At 46.3% G+C, this 23,828-nt stretch overlaps 1 protein-coding gene across 1 annotated transcript in view; it reads left to right on the forward strand.

Moving 5' to 3' along the window:
• Positions 1-22,742, forward strand: part of RAB43 (RAB43, member RAS oncogene family) — a 36,636-nt gene extending 13,894 nt beyond the window's left edge. Inside the window, exons 2-3 of the mRNA XM_077116371.1 lie at positions 18,137-18,320; positions 19,560-22,742. Of these exons, the coding sequence (XP_076972486.1) occupies positions 18,137-18,320; positions 19,560-19,810 (435 nt within the window). The 3' untranslated portion in view covers positions 19,811-22,742. The remainder of the gene's footprint in view (positions 1-18,136; positions 18,321-19,559) is intronic.
• The last annotated feature ends 1,086 nt before the right edge of the window (positions 22,743-23,828 follow it).

The following is a 23,828-nucleotide window of genomic DNA, read 5'->3' on the forward strand; positions in this document are numbered from 1 at the left end:
CCAAGGCCAGACTTAGATATATACATATGTATTTTTTTAATTAAAAATATTCTGTTTACATTTCCAATAAAAAATGTTAATTTTTTTTACTTGTTTTTACTTGCAGATTGGTGAGTTTAACATCTGTGTGGCTACCCAAATAACAGATGATTCCTTGATAAAAAATGGATCACAGTTGTTGCAGCAAACTTCAACTTGCTAGCTATGAATTGTCCATATAGGCTATGCTTACATTATAGATAAATATAATGACATAGGAAGAGATCACTTATGGAAACACCAAGGTTCTCAATACTTCAATGTAAAGTCTGATCCTGCTGTGTACTTTGGGTTATTTTCCCGAGAGCAAGCCCTGGAGAAGTACTGGCTGAATGAATGAATGAGTGAATGACCAAGTGAGTCATGGAGAAGGGAGAGACCCCTCTGAGTGCGGGAAGGTGTCACTGGATCTCTTGGCTGGGTGCCTTGGGGTTGGAGGCTCTGCTTGCTGAGGGAGGATCCAGTTAGTTACTGCAGGAGCTATGGAGGGCACATGGTGTGGTAGTTAGGTTCAGGTGTCCGCCTGGCCAGGTGATGGTGTCTGTTCTGTTGCTGTGGACTTAAATCATCAGTACATGAAATTCATCTGCAGCTGATTATATTTGCCGTCGACTAAGGAAAGTGCCTTCCATAATGAGTGAGGTTTAATTTAATTAGCTGGAGCCTTAACAGAGAGAGGTCAGAAGAGAGCTCAGCAGCTCAGCCCAGACATTTGGAGATGCAGAAAGGAGTCACCCTGGGAAAGGCTGTTGGAGCCCGGAAGCCAGATGGGAAGGCTACTAACAGATAACCTCAGATGAAAGCTAGCTGCCTATCCTCTGAAGAACCATACATTTTTAACTAAATAAATCCCCTTATTAAAAGCAGATCCACCTCTGGTGTGTTGCATTCTGGCAGCGTTAGCAAACTAATGCACATGGCCATTTTTAACCAAATACCCATGGAGGGGGAAACGAATGTGATGTGAAAAAGGGAGACCCTCATGGAAACTCAGGGGTTCGCCTGCCCCTAGGAAGGAGTGTGGTTGTGGGTGGGTGGCCTGAACGTGTTAAAGTAGGCTTGGGGCTACTGTCTTTGCATTTATATACATCTCTGAGTGCATCAACAGAATATTTTGCTTTATATCAATTGGCCTTATATGACTACCTAAAATAGCACTTTACCAAGTTCTTTTAAAAACATCTTTACTGAGCTATAATTTACCTCTCATAAAACTCCCCATGTAAAGTGTTCCAATTCAGTGGTTTTTAGTATAGTCAGGATTGTGCAATTTTAGAGCATTTTTATTAGTCACTAGCAGTTACTACTCTGTTCCCCCCACTTTCCCCTCAGCGTCAGTTACCATGAATCTATTTTTTATATATAGGTTTGCCTGCTGTGGATATTGCCTGGAAATCATACAGTATACAGGATTTTTTTGTGTTGCGTGCATGTGCAACATTTCTCACTGGGCATAATGTTTTCAAGGTTCCAAGTTAAGTTTTAGCCTCTTGCTTGCCTTTGTTTTTCTTTCTAGCACTTATAGATACCCCTAAATCCTACTTAATGGTTTATTTGTTATTATTTGCTCCTCTCCCCCACCCTGCACACAAGAGAATGTAAGCTGTGTAAGTAAACTTTGTCCTAAGCACCCACATACCTCTAACACCTAAAATAATACTTACATGTAAGCAGTGTACTTAACCTGCTTGTTCAATGAATGAGTGGACCGGACTGTATTCATTGTTCTGTGAATTCCTTTTTCCATGTAACAAAATATGCCTTGTCTTTCCATTTGTTGGATTGATGAATTATCTCCTCCCTGTCACCCTTCAGTACTTTGGAAATAGGCAGCTTAATTCCACTCATCTTGTTAAAATTTTCATGCCCATTTAAACTTATAGCTGAATCAGTATCTTTCTTTCATCTGAGGAAGACAAGCACCAAAGCATAATTTTACTCCCTCTTTATCACCCTCCCCAGCGCTTCTGCCAACTCCTATGTTAAAATCATCTAGGATTTGAGTTCCAAATTATTGTTTTTTTTTTTTTTTTACATTGTGCATCAATAATTATTTAGACTTAGTTTCAAGTTTTAGGTAATTTTTTTTGTTTTTTTCTGATTATTAATTTCTTGGATTCATTTTCATTTTGCTTGAATTTTTCCTCCAGTAATTCTTACAGGAGTCTGTAAGTGAAATACTTGCAGTTATTCTATATCTAAAATTAACTTTGTTTTTCCCTCATTCTAGATGTTAACTTGGCTAGATATAGAAATCTAGGTACAAAATATTTTTTCCTCAGAACTATGAAAATATTTGCAATATAATTAAAGCATCCATGGCTGCAGCTGAGAAGTTGAATTATTTTTTTGCTGGTAGTTAATTTTCTTTTTTCCTTTTTGGAAGCATTTCTGTTTTTTAAACATATATTCCTGTTGTTCTGAAATCTTAAGCGTAGTGTGTCATCCTACTCTGAACTTGGCGGATATCGTCAGTGTGATAATTCCTGAATATTTAAAGCTCTGGAGAATTTTCTAGTATTTATTTGATTAGTCTCTGCTTATCCTTATCTCTGTTCTCTCTTTTGGAGATTGTACCAGGTAGGAGTTGGAACTTAGGGATCTATTCTCCCCATCTCTCATGTTTTCCTCCATCCTGACAGTTTCTGGTTCTTTTTTTTTTTTAATTTTTAAAATTATTTATTTTAAAAAATTGTTATTGATACATATTATATATTCACATACCATTAATAATCAAAAGTGTACAATCAGTGGTTCACAATATCATCATATAGCTGTGCATTTATCATCTCAATTTTTTTTCCTTTTTTGTGAAAAATGACATATATTCAAAAACAATAAATTTAAAAGCACAGCAGAACAATTAGTTGTAGAACAGGTTTCAGAGTTTGGTATGGGTTACAATTCCACAATTTTAGGTTTTTACTTCTAGCTGCTCTAAGATACTGGAGACTAAAGTATCAATATAATGATTCAGCAGTGATACTCATTCATTACACCCTACCTTCTCTGTATAACTCCACCATCACCTTTGATCTTTCTCCCACTCCTTAGGGGTATTTGGGCTATGCCCATGCTAACTTTTTCATATTGAAATGTGCTGTTGATAATATGGGATAGAAGAATGGAACTAGTTGATGTTCTGGAGAGGTTGGTCCCTCTGCATTTCAGGACTTATCTGGTTCTCGTTCTTTGTGCTGCATTTTGATAATCCCTGGACTCCATCTTCCAGCTCAGTGGTTTACTTTAAGCTCTATCTTTTTTGTTTCTTTCCTTTCTTTTAATTACATTTTTTTTTATTGTAGTAACATATACATCACAAGCTTTCCCATTTTAACCACTTTCATGTGGCCAATTCAGTGATGCTAATTATTATATTCACAATATTGTGTCACCCTCTCCTCCATCTATTACCAAAACGTTTTCATCACCCCAAACAGAAACTCCGAGCCGCATCTATTCTGATACTCAGTTTGTGTCTTGGTTTCCTTATTTCAACAGTTATATTTTTAGTTTCCAAGATCTCCATTTGGTTCTATTTCATATCAATAATACTTTCATTCTGAGGATATTATGAATACTCTTTTTTTTCCATTACCTCAAACAGAAACTCTGAGCTGTATCTATTCTGATATTTAGTTGCTATGTTTTTGTTTCTTTATTTCCACAGTTCTCTTTTTAGTTTCCAAGATCTCTAGTTGGCTCTATCTCCTATTGATACTGCTTTCATTCTGAGGATATTATGAATACTCTTTATTTTTCTTCCCACCTGTTTTTGTTTGTTTGGTTTTTTTGCATGGGCAGGCACTGGGAATCGAACCCGGGTCCATGGCACAGCAGGCGAGAATTCTGCCACTGAGCCACCATCGCACTGCCCTCCCACCTTTTTATATTGAAAATGTTCAAATATAAAGAAAAGTTGAAAGTACAGTAACCCCTATATATCTTCTATATAGATTCAACAGCTGTGCATGTCTTGCTTTATCTTTCTATATATGTATACATATATAGAAACTACATGCTTTTTATTTGAAATTAATTGGCAGATATTGTGAGACCTCACCCTGAATACCTCTACATGCAACTGTCAGGGGCAAGGACTGTGAGAAAAAGCACGATATCCTTATCACACCTAAGATTGTTAATATTTCCTTAGCACCTACTGTATACTTCAATTTTAAACTTCCCAACTCACCCCAAATGTCTCTTACAGTGTTTTTACCCCCTTGGGCCAGAGTCCAGTATGGGCTCATGGTTTGCATTTTGTTGTTGAGCCTCATTAATCTAGAAGGACATCCCACTTCCCCCACCCCAATAATGTTGTTTCTTTCTTTCTGTCTTTTTAGAGTCACCTTTTGCATTTGTCTCATGGCTTCCTCCCAGTATCTTTTCACTTGCTCCTTTGGCCCTTATGCTTCCTGCAAACTGGAGGTGAAGTTTACAGGCTTGATTAGATTCAGATTAAACATTTTTGGCAAAAATACTCCCGAGGAAATGTTGGGTACTTTCTGTTGTTTTGTGCCACAGGGTACATCATGGCAGATTCACCCTCAATTAGTGATGCTAACGTCTAATCACCTGATAGTGTCTTTCAGAGTTCTCCATTTATCTACCTATTTTTAAACTGACCAATTTTAGAAGTAAGTCTCCAAGCATTAACAAAATTTTTTTATTGTGATGCATGTATACCACATAAAATTTTGCATTTTAACCACTTTAAAGTTCACACTATGTGCCTCCATCACCACCATCCAGTACAGAAACTTTGCATTACCCCAGACAGAAACTTGGAACCTTTTAAGCATCTGCCCTGATGTGCTGTTCTCTACTCTCTGTCCCTAGGAGTTTGCATATTCTAGATATTTCATAATGGTGAAATCATACAGCAGTTGTCCTTTTGTGTCTGGCTTCTTTCACTCAACATAATGTCTTCAGGGTTCATCTGTATTGTTGCATGCATCAGAGCTTCATTCCTTTTCATGGCTGAAAAATATTCCATCATTTGGATAGACCGCATTTTGTTTACCCATTCATTGGTTGATGAGCACTTGGGTTGCTTCCAATTTTTGGCAATTATGAATAATGCCACCATGAGCATCAGTGTGCAGATGTCCCTGCTTTGAATTCTTTTGGGTATATACCCAGCAGTGAGCTTGCCAGGTGGTTCAGTTTGCTAAAGCTGCCAGAATGCAATATACCAGAAATAGATTGGCTTTTGCAAAGGGGTTTTATTCGGTTATAAGTGTACAGTTGTAAGGCCAAGAAAATGTCCAAATTAAGGCACCAGCAAGAGGATACCACCACTTAAGAAAGACTGACCATGTCTGGGATTTCTCTGTCACAGGGGAGGGCACATGGCGACATCTGATCAGCTTCTGGTGTCTCCTGGGACGCTCCTGTCTGCATCTCCAAAAGTCTAGGTCTTGGTTTCACCTCTCTGCTCTGAGTGTGCTCTGAGTTCTCTCTCATAAAGGACTCCAGGAAAGGATTAAGACCCACCTTGAATGGGCAGGGTCACATCTCCATGGAAACAACCTAATCAAAGGGTCCCATCCAACAACAGGTCTGCCCCCACAGGAATGGATGAAAAGAACAGGGCTTTTCTGGGGCACATGCAGCTCCAAACCAGCAACAAGTCATACAGTAACTCTATGCTTAACTTTCCAAGAAACTGCCATGCTGTTTTCCACAGTGGCTGTACATTTCATTTATGCCTATTTTTGAAGAGTCCTCCTTGTTCTGTTAACTTCTTTCTTGGGTGTCCTTTACGAGCCACAGCCTTGAGCTGACCTCTTGTTTATTTTTAAAATTACAGTCAGATATATATATAGTCATAGAATTTTGCCTTGTTAATCATTTTCAAGCATACCATTCGTGGCATTTACAATAGTTACAGTATTGTGCTATCATCACCGCCTTCCGTTACTGAAACCTCTTCTTCACTCTTTGTTCAGTTTCCTGGCTGCCAAAACAAATAACATTGCGGTGAATTGGCTTCACAACAGGAATTGATTGGCGCGGGGCTTCAGAGGCTAGAAGGCTTGCTTCTTCCCGGGGTTGATATTTTCTGGCTGCCCTGCAATCTTTACGGTTCCTTGGCTTTTCCCTCACGTGGCAATATTGGCACAAGGTTGCGTCTTTTCTTTTTCATGTCCTGTTGACTTCCAGCTTCTCACTGCTCTCTCAGCTTCTTCTGTGTCCACTTACCTTGACTTACAAGGACTTTAACCATCTTGGACTAAACCCACCCTCATTCGGTTTGGGCATGGCTTAATTAATACCACCTTCAAAGGCCCTATTTGGAAGTGGCTCACAGTCACAGGGCCAGGGCTTGGGGCCTGAGCATCCTTCTGTGGGGGACATGATTAATCCCAACGGCCTTTAACATTAATGCCTCCTCCCCCGAGAACTGCATTTTAACAAGGGAAAAGAAAGTCATCTCCATTGCTGGGCTCTTGGACAACCATGTGTAGAGTATGGGAGGGATTTGGGGGTCAGGGGTCTGTCCCAAGCACTTACTGCCCTCCCACAGAGCTGGTCACTTGCCCCCACTTCCAACCCTGGCGCTGCGTTCAAGTCCCCTTTCTTGCCCCCTTCTTGGACAGTCCCCGGCCTCGTGTGTCCATCCACCTGCCTGCCTGCCCGTGCGTGGGTGGAGTACCCCTTTAGCCGGTCGATGTAGTAGAGGTTTTGTAGATTCTCACCGTGAGCACTTAAGGGTCTTTGGCTTGCTGGTGAGCCTCGAGCCACATTCTCCCCTGGAGGACTGAAGTGCAGCAAGAGGAAAACAGCCGGTCAAAGAGCAGGAGGGCCGCCAGGGGAGCCACCCACAAACCCTGCTTCCTGCTTCGATTCATCACATCCTGAGACATGCTGAAAAAATAGCTCAGGAACCTGTATTTGGGTCAGTCTGACCAATTTTCAGAGTTCGTCCTGAAAACCAACTTTTTCCAAGGTCTCTTGGAAGAAGCAAGGAAATTTCCACTGCTGGCTTCTTAACACGGGAGAAAGACTACAAATAAAATCTTCTTTCGCTTCCCTTGGGAGAGACTGTGATTGATGTGGGCTCTGGTGCTTTTAACCTAATAAGCAGGATGGATTTCCCACTGGGCCGAATATGAATTTACTCAATAAGAACATTTATCATGAGCCCCTGGAAAGCACCTTTTCAGCTTTACTGCTCATTTTCTCTCTCTCTCTGCACCAGCCTCGCTGACCACCTGCGTTCCACTGGTTACTCATTGAGGGCCTACTGTGTGCCAGTCACCACCAGGTGCTGATGGCACAGAGAAAAGTAAGATGGGGTCTCCCCACCAGAGCATGTTCTCAGTGACAAAAGACAGGCTTTTAAACACATTGACAGCTCTCGGCTGATTCCCTTCATAAAGGCCTTTTGTTTGGCTGAGTGGCAATTTGCTTGTATTTTATTGAATTTGCTTTAGCCAGGATATCCTTTTCTACTTGCCACCAGGTCCCAACAATCCTTGCTGCATTTTATTTTTCCTGCTTGGCCCCCTAAGGCATCTTAGTTTGGGACATTTGACTTAAGCAAATAACTAATTCTCTTGTGATAGTCTGCTGTTATAGAGGCAGGAATTACAAGCTATGGGAACATAAAGGAAAGGAGAATTACTTCTCCTTAGGGTTGGGGCATAGGCCTTTGGTGTCAGGAAAGCCATACTGAAGAGGTGACTTTTGAACTGGGGTTCTGAAGGATATGTAGGAGTTCATCAAAAGGCTTAAGATGAATGCAGTATGTCCTAGAAAAAGGAGATGATAATGAGAATCATAAAGACCCCAGCCATGGGTATGGAGGCTTGGAGGAATGATGCAAACTGGGAGTTGCTGTTTAAAAGAAACTAAGCTTCAGCTCTCATCCTGATCTGCGCTTTGTGGTACTGAGGCATTTTTCACCCAGGGAAAGCCTTCTGTGGGTTAAAGCGCCTCAAAGGCAGGACTGAATCTCTTGCCTCTTGGAAGTCCCTGCCCCACTCCATTCCACTTCATTTGAAACGTAAATATCTAAACCTTATGGAATGGAAGCACCTACACCCTCTTGTCCATCCTGTACCTTCTCCATCCTGTCCCCTCACCCATACCAGCCATGCTCAGCAGATGCTTCTGCGCTTGACCCCAGCAATCTGCAGCCGTAGAGAATTTCCCCTAAAGGGGATGCAAGATAAGAAAGCCTTGTTTGGGAAAAGTTGGTGAAGCTTTTTGTTTTGGGCCAGGTGGGAGGTAAAAAAATTAGGAGACCAAAAAAGCGTGGATGAGAGGAGCCGCCTTGAATATACTTCACAACGCAAAAGTCCCCTGTTGGTTTGTCAAGTGAGCACAGGCGGAGAACTTCCGGGTGGGTGAAGAGGTAGAGGGGTGAGGGTGTGAGTTGCTACTTGGCAGGTGTTTTGAGTAGTTCAAAGCCTATTACAGTACAAGAGTAAGAAAAAAAACCCTTAGCCTCAACAGGATGCCAATTACCCAAGAATTAGCTTTCTCAGCAAGGGCTTAGAGTCAGAGCTAACGGATAAAGCCTGGGTGGGGGCTCTAAGGGTTGAGCAGTATCCATTCGTGCAGTATAGGTTTATTCAGTATCCTCTCTGTGCGAGACACTGTGTTGGTCCTAGGAATATACCAGAAAATCAGACAAAACAGACCCTGCCCTCATGGAGCTCCCACAAGAGAGAGAAAAATAAACATTAAAAAATTGCACACACATGTTTGTATATGTCGTGAAGCAGTAAAGTGCACCAAAGAAAAATAAATTGGGATCTAGGGATAGGATGAAGGTCACTCTTTTAAGAAAGGGTGGTCAGGAAAGGCCTCGCCATGGAGGCAACTTTTTTTTATAAAATATTTGTATTGACAAATCTTCACACATACAGTCCACACAGGGTGTATAATCAGTGGCTCACGATAATCATCACATAGTTGAGTATTCCTCACCATGATCATTTTGTAGAACATTTGTATCACTGTGGAGGTAACTTTTGACTATACAGTGGAGGAAGCAAGGAAATAAGCCATCTGAAGGGCTGTAGGAAGACCATTCCCAGGTCCAAGGAACAGCAGGGAGGCATGTGTGGCTGAAGAGATAACAGAATAGATGTGTCCCCATCTGGTGTGGGGACCTCAAGGCACAGATTATAAGGATTTGGGATGCACTGCTCAATGGTTGAGAGCTGAGACATTTGCAGATCTTGGTAATGTTTCAGAAGATCCCTGTTGGCTGCTGTGTGGAGAACGGAACACAGCTGAGTAAGCATGGAAGCCTGGAGGGAAGCCTGGAGAGAAGTCAGAGGCTACTTTGTGATCATCTGCTGAAAGATGGGGATGGCAGTGGAGTGAAGGATAAAGGGGCATCCAAGACAGGAAGTGGAGAATTCCAGTGCACTTCCGGGTGCTACTTCCCTGCACCTAGCAGAGTAGGTGGTCCATAGAAGGTACTTGGGATGTTTAGGGTGAGAGTAAAAGGTCACAGGTGACATGTCATTGGTGGCTGTTCTAGTTTACTAGCTGCCAGAATGTAATATACCAGAAACACATGACTTTTAAAAGGGGAGATTTATTAAGTTGAAAGTGTACAGTTCTAAAGCCATGAAAATGTCCCAATTAAAGCAAGTCTATAAAAATATCCAAATGAAGGTACCAACAAGAGGTTGCCTTCACTCAAGAAAGGCTGTTGAATGCTGACCTGACAGGAATGAATCTTGTGGACATTACTTAGTTTTTGACTCCACCCCCCTTCCCTTTATGTATAAAAACCCTAACTCATATCCCCACTTTGAACTTGTTTGGGGAAGAATCTTCCAGTTCCTTGCAAAGTGTACTTGCAATAAATCATCTTCACACTGAGAAAAAAAAAAAAGAAAGGCCGATGAACTTCAGGGTTTCTCTCAGCTGGAAAGGCACATGGCAAACATGGCGACGTCTGCTGGCTGCATGGGCTCTGTGGCCCTCTCATGGTTCTGTAGCTTTTAATCCTGATTCAATGCTGTAGGTTTTGATTAGATTATCTCCACAGAGGTGTGCGCCCAGTTATGGGTGTGACTGATCAGATGGAGATGTGACACCACCTATTCCAGGTGGCTCTTGATTAGTTTACTGGTATCCTTTAAAAGAGGTAACATTTTGGAGAGAGTCAGAAACAACAGAGCTTAGAGATACGACAGAGGCCTCAGAACCAACAGAAACTTCACTGCAGAACTGACAAAGATGCGGACACGTGGGAAACAGAGACATGGATATTTGGAGATGCTTGGAGCCCAGCAGACATTGCCATGAGATGTTAAGCAAGCCAGAACCTGGAGAGAGCCAAAGGAAGCCCATAGATGAAAGTGAGCCCTGGAGAAGTAAAGTGAGGAACCCCTACAGGAACAGAGGCTGAAAGCAGCAGAGCCCAGGAGCAAGGGACCAGCAGATGCCATCCACGTGACTGCCCAGCCAGAGGTGTTCTGACCCATTGGCCTCTTGTTGGTACCTTATTTTGGACACTTTCGCTTCCTTAGAACTGTAAACTTGTAACTTAATAAATTCCCCTTTTTAAAAGCCGTTCCAGTTCTGGTATGTCGCATTCCGGCAGCTTGCAAACTAGAACAATTTTCCTAATTGCGCTCCTATCACTCCTCGCTCCTGTTCAGGCTCCTGGACATGTCTTCATTGTTGGCTCTGGCACCACCGCCGAGACTCCATCCCTTAGCAGATATTTTCCTGAGGGCTGGCTGGTTGGATGCCAGGTGCTGTCCCAGGTGGGAGCAGGGAAATATGATACCTTAACTCCAGGTATTAGGGACCTTATGTTGATCACGGAGTGGGGCGTGTTGAATGGACTCTTTATGAGGTAGCAAAACCATGATCATCTATAGAAAAATTATTTATTAACAAGTACAGCTTGGTGGACCCCATCTTTCAAAATGAGGGACCAGAAGAGAACATTAGGAGATGCCTGTTGGTACAAAGACTGGTCTAGATGGTTTCTTGATTGCCCTGGCCCCTTTCTGCTGACCACCTGAGGCAAGGAGGGAGGTAGAAAGACAGATGGACTCAAATTCAGTATTGTCCATCCAAATTCCTTACACAAGTCACTGAGCTTCTCGTTTCCCATCTGGGAATTTGAGCTTCTGGTGTCTACCTCCACACTTCTCTGAGGACTCAGTGAGATGGCTCCCAGGGCCTGGTGGTGTCCACCCTGGGACTCATAATCCACGGGGTGGATTCTGCTTGGGCTTCTGAGACACCTTTCCTATCTGTGGTTCAAGAGAATCCCTGGTTGATAGGTCTAGTCGTTTGCCTTCTCTTCTCTACCTCTCTGTTTCTCAAACAGCTAATGTTGGTTTGATCAGACTCAGTAAACTTTGGACACGGCCTCCCTTGGGGCTCTGGTAGAGGAGGCTGTGCATTTGGGTGCCTGGGGTGGGTGGCCAGGAGGTTGAACAGCTGTGCTCTGGAGAAATGGCAGGTTCTTCTGGCTTGGGTTTCCCCCCATCTTTCGGAATGTAGAGCCCATTTGGGCCAAGCCCTGGAGCCTCCTGTCCAAAGATTCCATCACAAGACCATTCTCCATCCAACAAGCTTATAAAAGCATAAATCAGAGTTTATCTTGTCTAGCCTAGACTCCCTCCTGGAAACAGCCCAAGAGAAAGCCCCACAAGGTCACCTTCTCAAGGTGGTTCCTACCCATGGCAAGTAGGGCTTAGTCTTGCCTGGACTTTCTAAGGAGCCCATAGAATGTGCCTTGAAGTTGTTCCCCTGAGGGATGGAAGAGGACAGTGTGTATCCACTGGCCCCCTCACCTTCTCCCCCATATTGGTCAAGAGTTGATTCACCCCAGAGTGATTTGAACAGTGAATAAAAAAGTATTTGCAAAGTCCCCTTGGGGGAATGGTGAAAAAGGGGGAAAATTCAACTTCCCTTATGTGAAGAATTCTTGATACTCTCACGAGCAGTGGGGACAACCAAAGCAATAGGCCGAACCTTATTGGGGTTTGTTCAAATGAAACTTAAATCTTGGGGTTTGTTCATATGAAACTTATCCCCACAAAGGATAGGTTAGGCCTACTTAAAATTAGGCCTAAGAATCATCCCCGAGAACCTCTTCTGTTACTCAGAACCTCTCTCTCTCAGCCAGCACAACAAGGAAACTCACTGCCCTCCCCTCGCTATGTGGGATATAACTCCCAGGGGTGTGGACCTTTCTGGCAACATGGGACAGAAATCCAAGAATGAGCTGGGATTCAGCATCAAGGGATTGAGAAAACCTTCTCGACCAAAAGGGGGAAGAAAGAAACAGACAAAATAAAGTGCCAATGGCTGAGAGATTCCAAACAGAATTGAGAGGTTATCCTGGCGGTTAGTTTTACGCCTTATATAGATATCACCTTTTTAGTTAAAATATAATGAAGAGGCTGGAGGGAAGTGCCTGAAAATGTAGAGTTGTGTTCCAGTAGCCATGTTTCTTGAAGATGATTGTACAATGATATGGCTTTCGCAGTGTGACTGTGTGATTGTGAAAACCTTGTGTCTGATGCTCCTTTTATCCACCTTATGGACAGGTGAGTAAAATATATGGATTAAAAATAATAAATAATAGGGGGAACAAATGTTAAAGTAAATTTAGTAGATTGAAATGCTAGTGTAAGGGGTATGGTATGCATAAATTTTTTTCTGTTTTCTTTTTATTGTTCTGAATTGATACAAATGTAAGAAATAATCATGAGGATGAATTTATAACTATGTGATGATATTGTGAGTTATTGATTATATATAAAGATAGAATGATCATATGGTAAGAATGTTTGTGTTTGTATGTTATGTTTAAAAAATAAGTTAGTTAATTAAAAAAAAAAAGAGTTGGTTCACTCTCCCATGCGTCTGGGTCACAAATGCACGAGCTTGTGGGTCGGGGTGGTCTCCAGCAGGCCATTCTGCCCTGAATCTGAGAAGCTCCATGGCAGGAAGTGAGGCCCAGCTGGTACGGGTCATACTTGTGAGTAGGTGTACATATGTGTAATGGCTCGAGTGTAGGGTGGGCTTGAGTTTAAGGAGGACAAATGTCTGGTACACAGTTCCCTGCTTCAGATAAATGTCTGGTACACAGTTCCCTGCTTCAGACAATTTCCCATGGCTTCCCTTTGCAATGACAGTGAAATCCCAATTCCTTACTTTAGCCTGTAAGATCCTGCGAGCTCAGGCTCCATCTAAGCTCTCCAACTACGTCTTCCATTTTCCTTCTCTACTGCCGTTTAGCCATGCTACCCTTTCTGTATCATCTCAAACAGGTCAGGATTTTTCCTGCCCCTGGCCCTTTGCACTGTTCCCTGACTGGTGCCTCAGCGTTCGGGCCTTGGCTCAGATGTTGCCTATGCCGAAAGAGCTTCCCTAACTACTCTGGGTCAAATAGGCTGGCCAGCCATCGCAGGGAGTCCCTTCCATTGCCCTGAAATCGTTCCTTCATGGAGCTTGTTATTGCTTTCTGAAAATGTCCTATTTGTGTTGTCTTGTTCATCTCCTCTTCCTAGAATGTGAGCTCTGTTTGAATTTCATTCCCTGCTGCGTCCTCATTGTTGTTATTAAGAACACTAGCCACAGATGATAATATAATACCTTGATAAATTACCTTATATAATAGCTCAATAAATGGGTAGATGGATGCATTTACTGAGCACCATTTGGGTGCTGGGCACCATATACATTGATTATTTTAGTACCCTGAGCAGTGGGTCAGGCCCAAATCCTTTTTTTTTTCCCTTTTCTTTTTTCTCAGATAAAAACTAAGTTAAGTTTTAGCCCAGAGGCATCAACCCAGTGTGTGACAAAACTGGTTTATGACCTCAGGCCTGTCAGACCCCAAAGTACCAACCACACTGCTCTTTTTCCTTCCCCTTTCCTCTCTTGAGGGGAATTGGATGAGAATATTACCACTCATGGGAAGCACCTGCTTTCCAAAACTGTCCCCTCCATTATTGCCAGATGACACCAGCTGGTCAGCTGGGGTATCTTAATCTAATCTGTAATTAGTGTAGAATTATCCTGTTAGGTTTTTTTTTTTTTTTTTCCTTTGTTGCGCAGAAGTTTAATCTTTTATTTATTTATTTTTTAAGCATTACACCATACAGACACGGCCATTCTTACCATATGATCATTCCATTCTTAGTATGTAATCATTAATTCACAATATCATCACATAGTTGCATTTTCTTTCTTTCTTTTTAAATCAGTTATACTTATACATGGTGTCAGTTGGTTCTCTGAGGCTTGGTTTGAGAAGGTCTCCTGATAGCCCCAGCCTCCGGGGACAACTACACCCAACTCCTTAGTTGTAATGTTTTTATTTCTCTTGCTGATATTGCTGTCCTCCCACCTCCAATACCCAGCACTCCTCACCCACCTCACAGTTATAAACGTAATCTGTTGAGGGTTTTATTAGCTGTCCCTAACTACCGTGTCCCTATCACCTACAGGTAAACCTTGCAGCCTCCCAGTAGAGATTTTTGCTAAGTTCCTATGAAATCATACCCAGAATCTGATGACTGTTCCCTGTCTTCACTACTGCAATCATAGTCCACCACCGTCCCTCACCTGGATTCTGGCGTAGCCTCCTGATTGGTCTCTGCATTTCTGTCTTTGCTGAAATTTCTCTCATTTTGTCTGTTCTCACTACAGCAGTCACGGCCATCCTGTGAAAAAGTAAATCTGATCTGCTCAAAACTCTTCCAGGGGCTTCCCATCTCACTCAGCGTGAAGGCAGATTTCTTCCTGGGATCTCTTCAGTGCCATGTGATCTGACCCCCTTGATACCTCTCTGCTGGTCACAGCTAAGCCATCTAATGTGCTGTTATTTCAAAAATATAAACCCTACCTTACAATCAGTTGTCTTATAAGGAAATTACAGGAAGAAAAAAAATAGCAGTCTATATTTACCCACTTACTTACCATTTCTGGTCTTTCTCATTCCTTTCTGTAGATCTGAATTTCTATCTGCTCCCTCAGCCTGGAGGATATCTTTTAGCATTTTAGCATTTCCAATGAGAAACCTGCTTTCCTTTATCTGGAAATATCTTTATTCCACCCTCATTTTTAAAAGCTAAGTTTGCTAGATTGACACTTCAGTGCTGGTAGCTTTTTCTTTCATCATTTAGTTTTCTTTTCAGCACTTTCAGTACAGTCATCTGGCCTCCACTATTTCTGAGGACAAGTTAGTTATCGTTTATATCATTCCTTGCTTGTAATATGCCTTTTCTTTCTGCTCTGCTTTTGAGATTTTCTCGGTTTTCATCATTTTGGCTATGATGTGCCATGTGGTTTTCTTTTTTGCTTTTATTTTTTGTACTTTTTCTGCTTGGGGTTTGCTGAGATTCTTGACTCTTCAAGTCAATGTTTTTAAAATCAAATTTGGAACATTTCAGATATTAATTCTTTGAATATTCTTTTCTGTCCTATTATCACTTCTCTTCTGTGACTGTAATTACATGAATATTAGGCTATTTGATGTTGTCCCAAAGATTATCTTTTGGCTCTGTTCATTTTAATTTGATCATTTTTGTTCCTCTTTGTTCTTCAGATTGGACCATTTCTATTGACTTTTTAAGGTCACTGACTTTTTTCTGCCATCTCCAATATGTTGGTAAGCTCATCCGGTGAATTTTTCACTTCACTTATTGTAGTTTTCACTTCTAGAATTTCCACTTTAAAAAAAAAATGATGCATTTTTTTTCTGCCAAATTTCCCCATCCACAGTTTCTGATCGTATTTTCCTTTAATTCTCTGAACACACTTAAATGTCTGTTTTAAAGTCTGTATGTTACAAGCGATATCTGGATCAATTTGATGTTAGTTTCTCGACTATTTTTTTCCTTGCCTGTGGGTCGTATTTTCCTGTTCCTATGTTTGGCAATATGTGATTGGAAGTTGTGGTTGATACCTTGTAGAGACACTGGATCCTAGCCTCTGGACTCTGGGCTTGTTTCGGTGCCTTGCTAGTGCAGTTATGTGGGAAGCCTAAATGTTTCCCTAGCCTCACTAACTTGACACTCTCAACCTCCAAACCCAGGCTCATGTCAGGACTTGGTTTAAGGCAAGTAAAGGAGTCGTGACTCTAGGGACAGACTCATGGAGCACATCTTCTCTGATCTCTGTTCAGTCTGGGTGTTAAGGTGCTAATGAGGTCTCATTTTCACGACAACACTGTCAACACTGCTCAACCTCCACAAGTCCTCTGGAGGAGCCATTCGCTGGTATAAGTCCTGTAGTCTTAACCCTGCATACGTATGGTGACACTGCACAGACTTTTGGTCCCCTTCTGTATAACTTTTTTGGTCAACTGCTCCAGACTCAGATCTCTCTTTCTCAGCTCAGAGGAACTGCTTGGATTCCAGTCCACTGTTCCATGGTCAGGAAATTTTTCCCAGAGAGAGAGATCTGGCAATCAGGATCATTTCATGAGTATGGTTGCTTTCGGGGATCGCAGTCCTGTGCTGCTTGTTATCTGCATTCTGAAGACAGCAGCTTCGTGTATTTTTCTCCAGCTCAGTGTGCCTGGCCTGGGCATGTTGAAGGTCGAGGTCTGCACTGGCCCTGTGGCCCAGCCCCTCCCTCTGCCCTATCTGGTATTAGTTCTGCCAGAATGCTGTTGCTAAAGAACATCCAGAGAGCCGGGGACACTCCTGCCACGCCAAGGCACCTCTCCTGTGCCGCCCATGTCTAGTGGGGGCTCAGCTGAGAGAAGTAATGGATGTTTGTTAAATGAAGACATGGGTGGGGAAAGACCTTTTAAGCTCCTTACCTATAGCCAAGCTGGGAAACTCATGGGACTTGCCTTATTCTTAGGCCCCAGGGGAGGACTCGGCCCTTTGCATCCGTCAGGCCTCCAGTGCTGCAATTCAGCCCTAGCTATAACCAGAGAATTCTCGGTTGGTTGTGAAGTTCTCCCTTGGAGCATTTTCATTGATGCTACTGTGTAAAGAGAACCCTTCCATGCCCCCGGGTGCAGTGGAGCATTTTACAGGCCTGGGGATAGGAAGGGACCTGGGCCTGCCACAAAGCGGCTCATAGGAGCAGGACTGGACCCCAGCTCAACAGGTCTTGAGTTCTCTCCTGGGTCAGGATCCCCAGAATTTAGGAAAGAATAGGCCTACATGGACTTCGGGTTGAGTGCTCGTCCTCCTGCAGTTCATTATGCATCCCTCACCAGCTTCCCCCTTCACACACACATGTACTCTGGCCTTTCCCTGGAGATTCTAGAGGCAGAGACAAGGGCTGCTCACCTTCCCTTGACATCCTCTTTTCCGCAAAGTTGGGCCATCGGGTGGCCCTCTAAGGGCCTGGAAGTCACTTCTCTGTCTACCCCGTCATCTCTGTCGTGTGATTCAGGCCAAGGCACTGGGCTTGGGTTCGTTGGATGGTGTTCTAGTTTCCTAGCTGCCAGAATGCAATATACCAGAAACGGAATGGCTTTTAAAAGGGGAATTTAATAAGTTGCAAATTTAGAGTTCTAAGGCCGAGAAAATGTTCCAGTTAAAACAAGTCTATAGAAATGTCCAATCTAAGGCATCCAGGGAAAGTATACCTTGGTTCAAGGAGGCCGATGAAGTTCAGGGTTTCTCTCTCAAGTGGAAGGGCACATGGTGAACACGGAGTCATCTGCTAGCTTTCTCTCCTGGCTTCCTGTTTCATGAAGCTCCCCAGGAGGCATTTTCCTTCTTCATCTCCAAAGGTTGCTGGCTGGTGGACTCTGCTTCTCGTGGCTACATCATTCTGCTTTCTCAGAATCTCTAGCTTTCTCCAAAATGTTTCCTCTTCTATAGGATTCCAGTAAATGAATCAAGACACACCAGAATGGGTGGAGATGTGTCTCCACCTAATCCTGTTTAACAACCACTCTTGACTGAGTCACATCTCCAGGGAGATGATCTAATTATAATCTCAAGCATACAGTGCTGAGTAGGGATTAGAAGAAACAGCTGCCTTCACAACATGGGATTAGGATTAAAACATGGTTTTTCTAGGGTACATACATCCTTTCAAACTGGCACAGATGGATTTCCCCATCTCCTGCCCTTGGCCCCACCCTACTGAGCTCACCGGGGGTCTCTGTTTCCTGTAGCTGCAGATCTGGGACACGGCCGGCCAAGAGCGCTTCCGGACCATCACCCAGAGCTACTACCGCAGTGCCAACGGGGCCATCCTCGCTTACGACATCACCAAGAGAAGCTCCTTCCTGTCGGTGCCACACTGGATCGAGGATGTAAGAAAGTACGCGGGTTCCAATATCGTGCAGCTGCTCATCGGTGAGTGGGGGGAACCATGCCGGGGCCTGCTGGCATTGGGAGGGTCCGGCACCATCGATCGCTTTCTCTGTCTGTATCCCCCTGTCTGTCTCTGTGTGCGTGTCTGTCTCTATCTGATGTGCGTCTTTCCCTGGCTCTCTGTCTCTATCTCTGTGTCTCTTCCTGTCTGTCTCTGTGTGTCTCTGTCTCTCTGTTGCTGTGTCTTTCATTGTATCTCTGTCTCTCGGGGTCTCTTTCTCTGTGTATCTCTGTCTCTAGGTGTCCCTCTCTGTTTCTATTTCTCTTTGTCAAATAAATGATAAACCTGAGCTCAGAAAACGGCTGAGTTTAGCCAGGTAGGAGTGCAGCCAGAACTTGAACCGAGATCTTGTAAATTCTGATCCTGCTAATTACTTATAAAGTTACATGCAACACTGGAGTTAGAGGAAAGAAGAAAGGAACCTAAAATTTGCGTTGTAGTTTCTACGTATCTGCCCAGTGGTCAGCACTGCCGTACATATTTCCCATGTGTCCTCAGGTTTGGTTCTCTTAGTCCTGGCTGCTCTTCATTTTATAGGTGAGGGAGCTGAGGCTCAGAGAAGTGATGGCATTTCTCCAAAACCACACAGCCTGTGAGCATATGGACCTGGAATTCGGGCTCAGTTCTCCTGACTGTAATTCAGTCAGCCTTTCTGACGGTTCTGCAGATTACCCTGTTCTGCAGATTAAGGGTTCTCCAGCTTCCACATGCATCAGAATCCCTTGGGGAGGCTGTTACAGCACAGACTGCTGGGCGCTGGCTCCAGAGGTGTGGGGCCCAAGAACGTGCATTTCTTGGCTCTGCTGCTGCGTTGCTCCAGGATCTCTGCTTCGCAGGCCCCTGGTTTCCCTCCCTTTTCCTTCTGCATCAGCTTCCCATGCTTTGGGGTGAGGCTTGGTCTCTGGGCTCCTCTTCCCAGCAGTTGGGCCGATTCTTCTCCAGACATAGGCTGTGCGTGTGGGGCTTGCACATAGAGTTTTTGAGTCTGGGGAACTTGAACTTGGCTCCTGCTGGGAAAAAGGGGTGGCACTTGGTTCTACGTGCCATGCTCTACCTGCTCTTCCACTTGCTTCCCTTTCATCAAGAAAACTTAAAAAAAAAAAATAAAATAAAAAAGATGATGATAGTTACGTAGAAATTAAAAAACAGAATAGTGCCGAGGAGAAGGGTGGATGGCACGGGGGTGAGCCTCACCCAGTGCCCCTGGCCTTTCTCCCCAGGGAACAAGTCGGACCTCGCGGAGCTGCGGGAGGTCCCGCTGGCCGAGGCACAGAGCCTGGCTGAGCACTACGACATCCTGTGCGCCATTGAGACGTCCGCCAAGGACTCGAGCAACGTGGAGGAGGCCTTCCTGAGGGTGGCCACGGAGCTCATCATGCGGCACGGGGGCCCCATGTTCAGTGAGAAGGGCACTGACCACATCCAGCTGGACAGCAAGGACATTGGAGAGAGCTGGGGCTGCAGCTGCTGACCAGCGTGCAGGGGCCGGCGGGGCCAGGGGCCTCCCCACCCCTCTGCTCTCTCTCTGGCCCGCCCGGCCCCGGGCAGGTCAATAAAGGCCTGGCAGGATCCATCGAGGATGCTGGAAGGGGAGGCTACCCTGGAGGAAGGAGGCAGCGGTGTGCCTGCTGGCCCCGGGTCGGTGTGGGGGCCTGTCCTGCCAGCCGGTGGCCGGTTCCCTGCCACGTTGTTCACATTCCAGAATTGGCCCGAGCCCGCCAGTGTAGACAGCGGGAAATGCTGTCCTCACTGGGAATGCGCCCTCCCACCCTGCTCCAGGTTCGCGCTCTCTGACCATTTCAATCCCTTGAGTTTGCTGCAGCTGGAGCTGCTTTCTAGGGTTGTGGCTGGCCGCCTGGCTTCTTCGGGGTCATTCCGGGACCTCGGTCTGGAGCCGCAGAGAAGAGCCTGCACTGTGGGTCACCCAGACTCAGCTCTTGTGCTCAGACCCCCCCCCCCCCAAAGAAGCTTTTCCCTGAGGAACCTTCTTACTTTTCCACTGCCAGCTCTGAGCTCCCAGACGCCATGGGGGCTGCCTTGCTGCCTTATACAAGACCTCTGGAGTTTTCTCATTTTCAACTTCTCTTTTTCATCCACAACAGGCTTGGGGTCACGGCCTACAGCCGGATGGGAGGGGACCATCAGCTAGCTTGAGACCCAAAGTTTTCCCACTCGGTTTGCTGAGCCAGCTAATTCTTCAGCGCCAGCTCTCTGAAGCTTGTTGGTGGAGAAGGGAGTGAGAAAGGGAAGTTAATGTTGAAGATAGAAGGGAAAACTTTTCTCCCGGAGGCATGGGTCACCCAGTCTTCTCCATGGGCCACGTTCAGGACCGTCAACTTCCCCCCTGGCCCCAGCCAAACTTAGAGAATTTCCTCCCCCAAAAAAGATGAAGTCCTTTGCATCCCTGGTCTGGCCATTTCCACACCCCTGAGCCCCCCTACCCTCGACTGCCACATCCTGAGCTCGCTGCTAAGGTTGGAAGGCAACCTAGGACTTTTGGAAAATAGCAGTGTCCTCTGCTTGTGTAGCTCGGTGGATTCATAGTAACTGGGGGGACAGGAGGGAAGCAAGGCTGGGGAAGGCAGACTGTCTTCCCAATGCAATCCCAGGCTAGCCCATCATGCCCCGCAGCTGAGGGCGCCCAAGAAACTTCTCAGACCTGTAGATGAGGCCACATCATGTTGAGGTTCAAAGCCCAAATAGGTGACCCAGCCTCAGTCCCAGTGCCCAGGGCTGGCCGTGGGCTCCAGCTCGGAGACTCCCTTGCTTTCTGCTCTCAGCCCTTTGGTCCCTGCCCAGGCAGCAGGACTTGGGCACAGAGGGGGCTTCTCTGGCTGGACTCAAGACCGGCAGGGCTTGACATGGGTGGCTGAGCGTCTGGCTGGCCCAGCTCCCTCCCAGGCTAGCCAGCGGCTCAATTCAGATGGGGAAGAAAACTGGCCCAGTTGGGCGTGGAGCTGCAGGGGTCGGGGTGGGGAGTGGGGGCAGGTAATCCAGGTGATGGGGCTAGGGCTGGGCTAGGGAGCTGGAAGCAGAATGCCCCCCTCACTTTCTTCCATGCCAGCAGGGAGAGGTCATGTCCAGTTCCCTCACGGGGTCTCCCATCCACGCCGAGGGAGAAGGTCCCCCACACCCATGAGCAGGGCTTGCACCCAGGCCTGAGCTGGAAGAGACGTCCCATGAGGTCCCGCCTTGCAGAGAGACCTCCTGCTTTGTGAGGAAGGGGCAGGATGCACCCAGGGGGTCTTTGGAGCAGAGGCCTTGGGTTTGAATTGCAAGTCCTGGCCACCGAGGCACAGGCACTGACCTGGTTGCTCTCCTTTGTGTCAGGGCTGGTATGGCCCTCTGAAGGCCTCCCGGGGCTGTGGGCCATCACTCTCCTAGGGCTTAGGGAATGGGCACGGACAGGGACCTCACGCCCTGGTGGGACCCCCAGCCCATGTCCACCACCAGGGAAGCCCTGGCCTGCCATGAAGGTCCAGGTTGGCGCGGGGCTCGTTTGGCCCTTGGCCCTTTGCGCTACCCCCTTTCCGTCCCTGTACTTGGGGAGGAGAAGGGGGAAGGGAGCGGCTGCCCCAGCCTGGGGACCCTGGAGCCTGCCCCCACCTAGTTGCCTCTCCCCCGCTTGAACACCTTCCCAGGTGGCCCCGGGGTGCAATCCAAGGCTCCTGCCCCAGCTCCTCTCAGCACCTTCTTGTCCCCCGTGTGCTCCCACACTTCCCACAAAACCAGCTGCTTTCCTCCCCGGCTGCAGGCTTGGCCCTCTCCCAGCAATCCAGCGCCTCCGGAGCAGGAGAACAAACTAATCTCCTTTGTTTGTAAATTACCCAAGAGTCTGAGCAGGTGGCTCGGGCTGGGGCCTGTGCAAGCTGCGGGATTGGGGTGGAGGTGCAGTGGGGGAGAGGGGAGAGGCTCGGGCACTGGGCTGCAGGGAAGCGAGGTGGTTGGGGCGGGGAAGGAAAACAACTAAGACCTGTGCGGCTGAGGGCCGCTCCCAGCTGGAGGCAAGGGGATTTTTTTTTTTTTTTACTTTGGAGTCTTGGGCCCCAGCAGGTGTGGAGCTGAAGGAAGTTCCTGATTCATATTGAATTTGGTTCCTCCCTTTCCCCAGAAGCCAGCCAAGGGGGTTGGGGGCCCCCTCCAGGCCCTGACCTTCTGAACCCTGAGGGACCTGGGTTTGGGGGGCGGAGGGGGGTGGGGAGCAGGCAGGGAGGAAGAGCCTTGGCCAGCCCCAAGCTGTCATTTACATTTCACAGTTTTTCTGCTATTTATGATTATAGAAATCTTTATATCAAATCTATTTTTTAAAACATGAAAAAAGAGTTGCCTTTTGAGAAAAAAGTTAGCAGTACCAGAGTGTACACATTCCTGAACCATTAAACAGATTTCTTTAAGGAACCCAAGGTTCCCCTGGCTGGTTCTCTCACCTTTGACCCCACAGTTGGACCAGGAGCCACTTGTTTGCCAGGTGTCACTCCAGCCAATGGCTCCAGGATTGGGGGGAGGGAGGCGGGGCTGCCTCTGGAGCCCTGCTGGGGCCTACCCTCCACTTCAGTCCTCTGGGGAACCCCAGGGTATGGAGGAGCTGTGGTCAGGAGCCGTCTGCCAGGGACACTCAGGTGACCTCAAATAGGTCACTGCACCTCTCAACTGGAAAATCCAGGGCTTAATGTTGGGGAGGGAGGCTGGCGGCTGCCAGCGGTGCCACAGCCAGTACCCCTCACAGTGCTGAGGTGTTGCTACAGCCGCTTACAAGGTGAGCAAACCAAAGCTTGGAAGTAAGGGCTCCCTGCCCATGCCTTGGGGCCACAACAAAGAGCTAACATCCACGGTCAGACCTTAGGGCTCCCCTACCAGCCACTGCTCAGGAGACGAGGAGGAGGCCACTGGCCCCTCAAACCCCATCAAAGGCACACTGCCCAACCTCGATTCAGATCCCAGGTCTACCCTCACCTGGTTGTGTGGCCTCAGGTCACGTCTCTCTGAGCCTCGGTTTCCCCATATGTAGGATATGATGCTGTTTCTGTTGTCCAGGCCCCCCAAGGTGGGACAGAGCCTGCTGAATCCCATGTACTGCAGGACCTGGAGCGCTGGGCACTCGACTTGGGCCTCCCCACACCCCCAGGCCCTTGCCCACCGTCTTGGCCAGGGAGGAAAACACCTGTTACTTGCATTTCCTGCTCTCTAAATGCACTGCAGCTAGACACACCGACATGCACAGCACCCTGAGAAGAAAACCCCAAGGCGGGCCCTGAGCCCAACAGCCCCCCACTACGCCTCAGAGGCTCAGACAAGTGTCGGGCTGTCCCTGAGGGTCCCTGGTGCCTCTGACCACACCATGGGGCTGCCCAGACTCTGGGGCAAACTCAGAGCATCAGGACCTAAAAAACAGAAACTGAGTCACGGGCCCCGGAAAGGACTTGTTCAAATTCCTGAGCCCTGACACAAGCCAGGCCCCAGGCTGAGCCGAGCAGCCCTGCCTCCAATGG

The sequence above is a fragment of the Tamandua tetradactyla genome, chromosome 9, assembly GCF_023851605.1.
Source record: "Tamandua tetradactyla isolate mTamTet1 chromosome 9, mTamTet1.pri, whole genome shotgun sequence".
Taxonomy (NCBI): domain Eukaryota; kingdom Metazoa; phylum Chordata; class Mammalia; order Pilosa; family Myrmecophagidae; genus Tamandua; species Tamandua tetradactyla.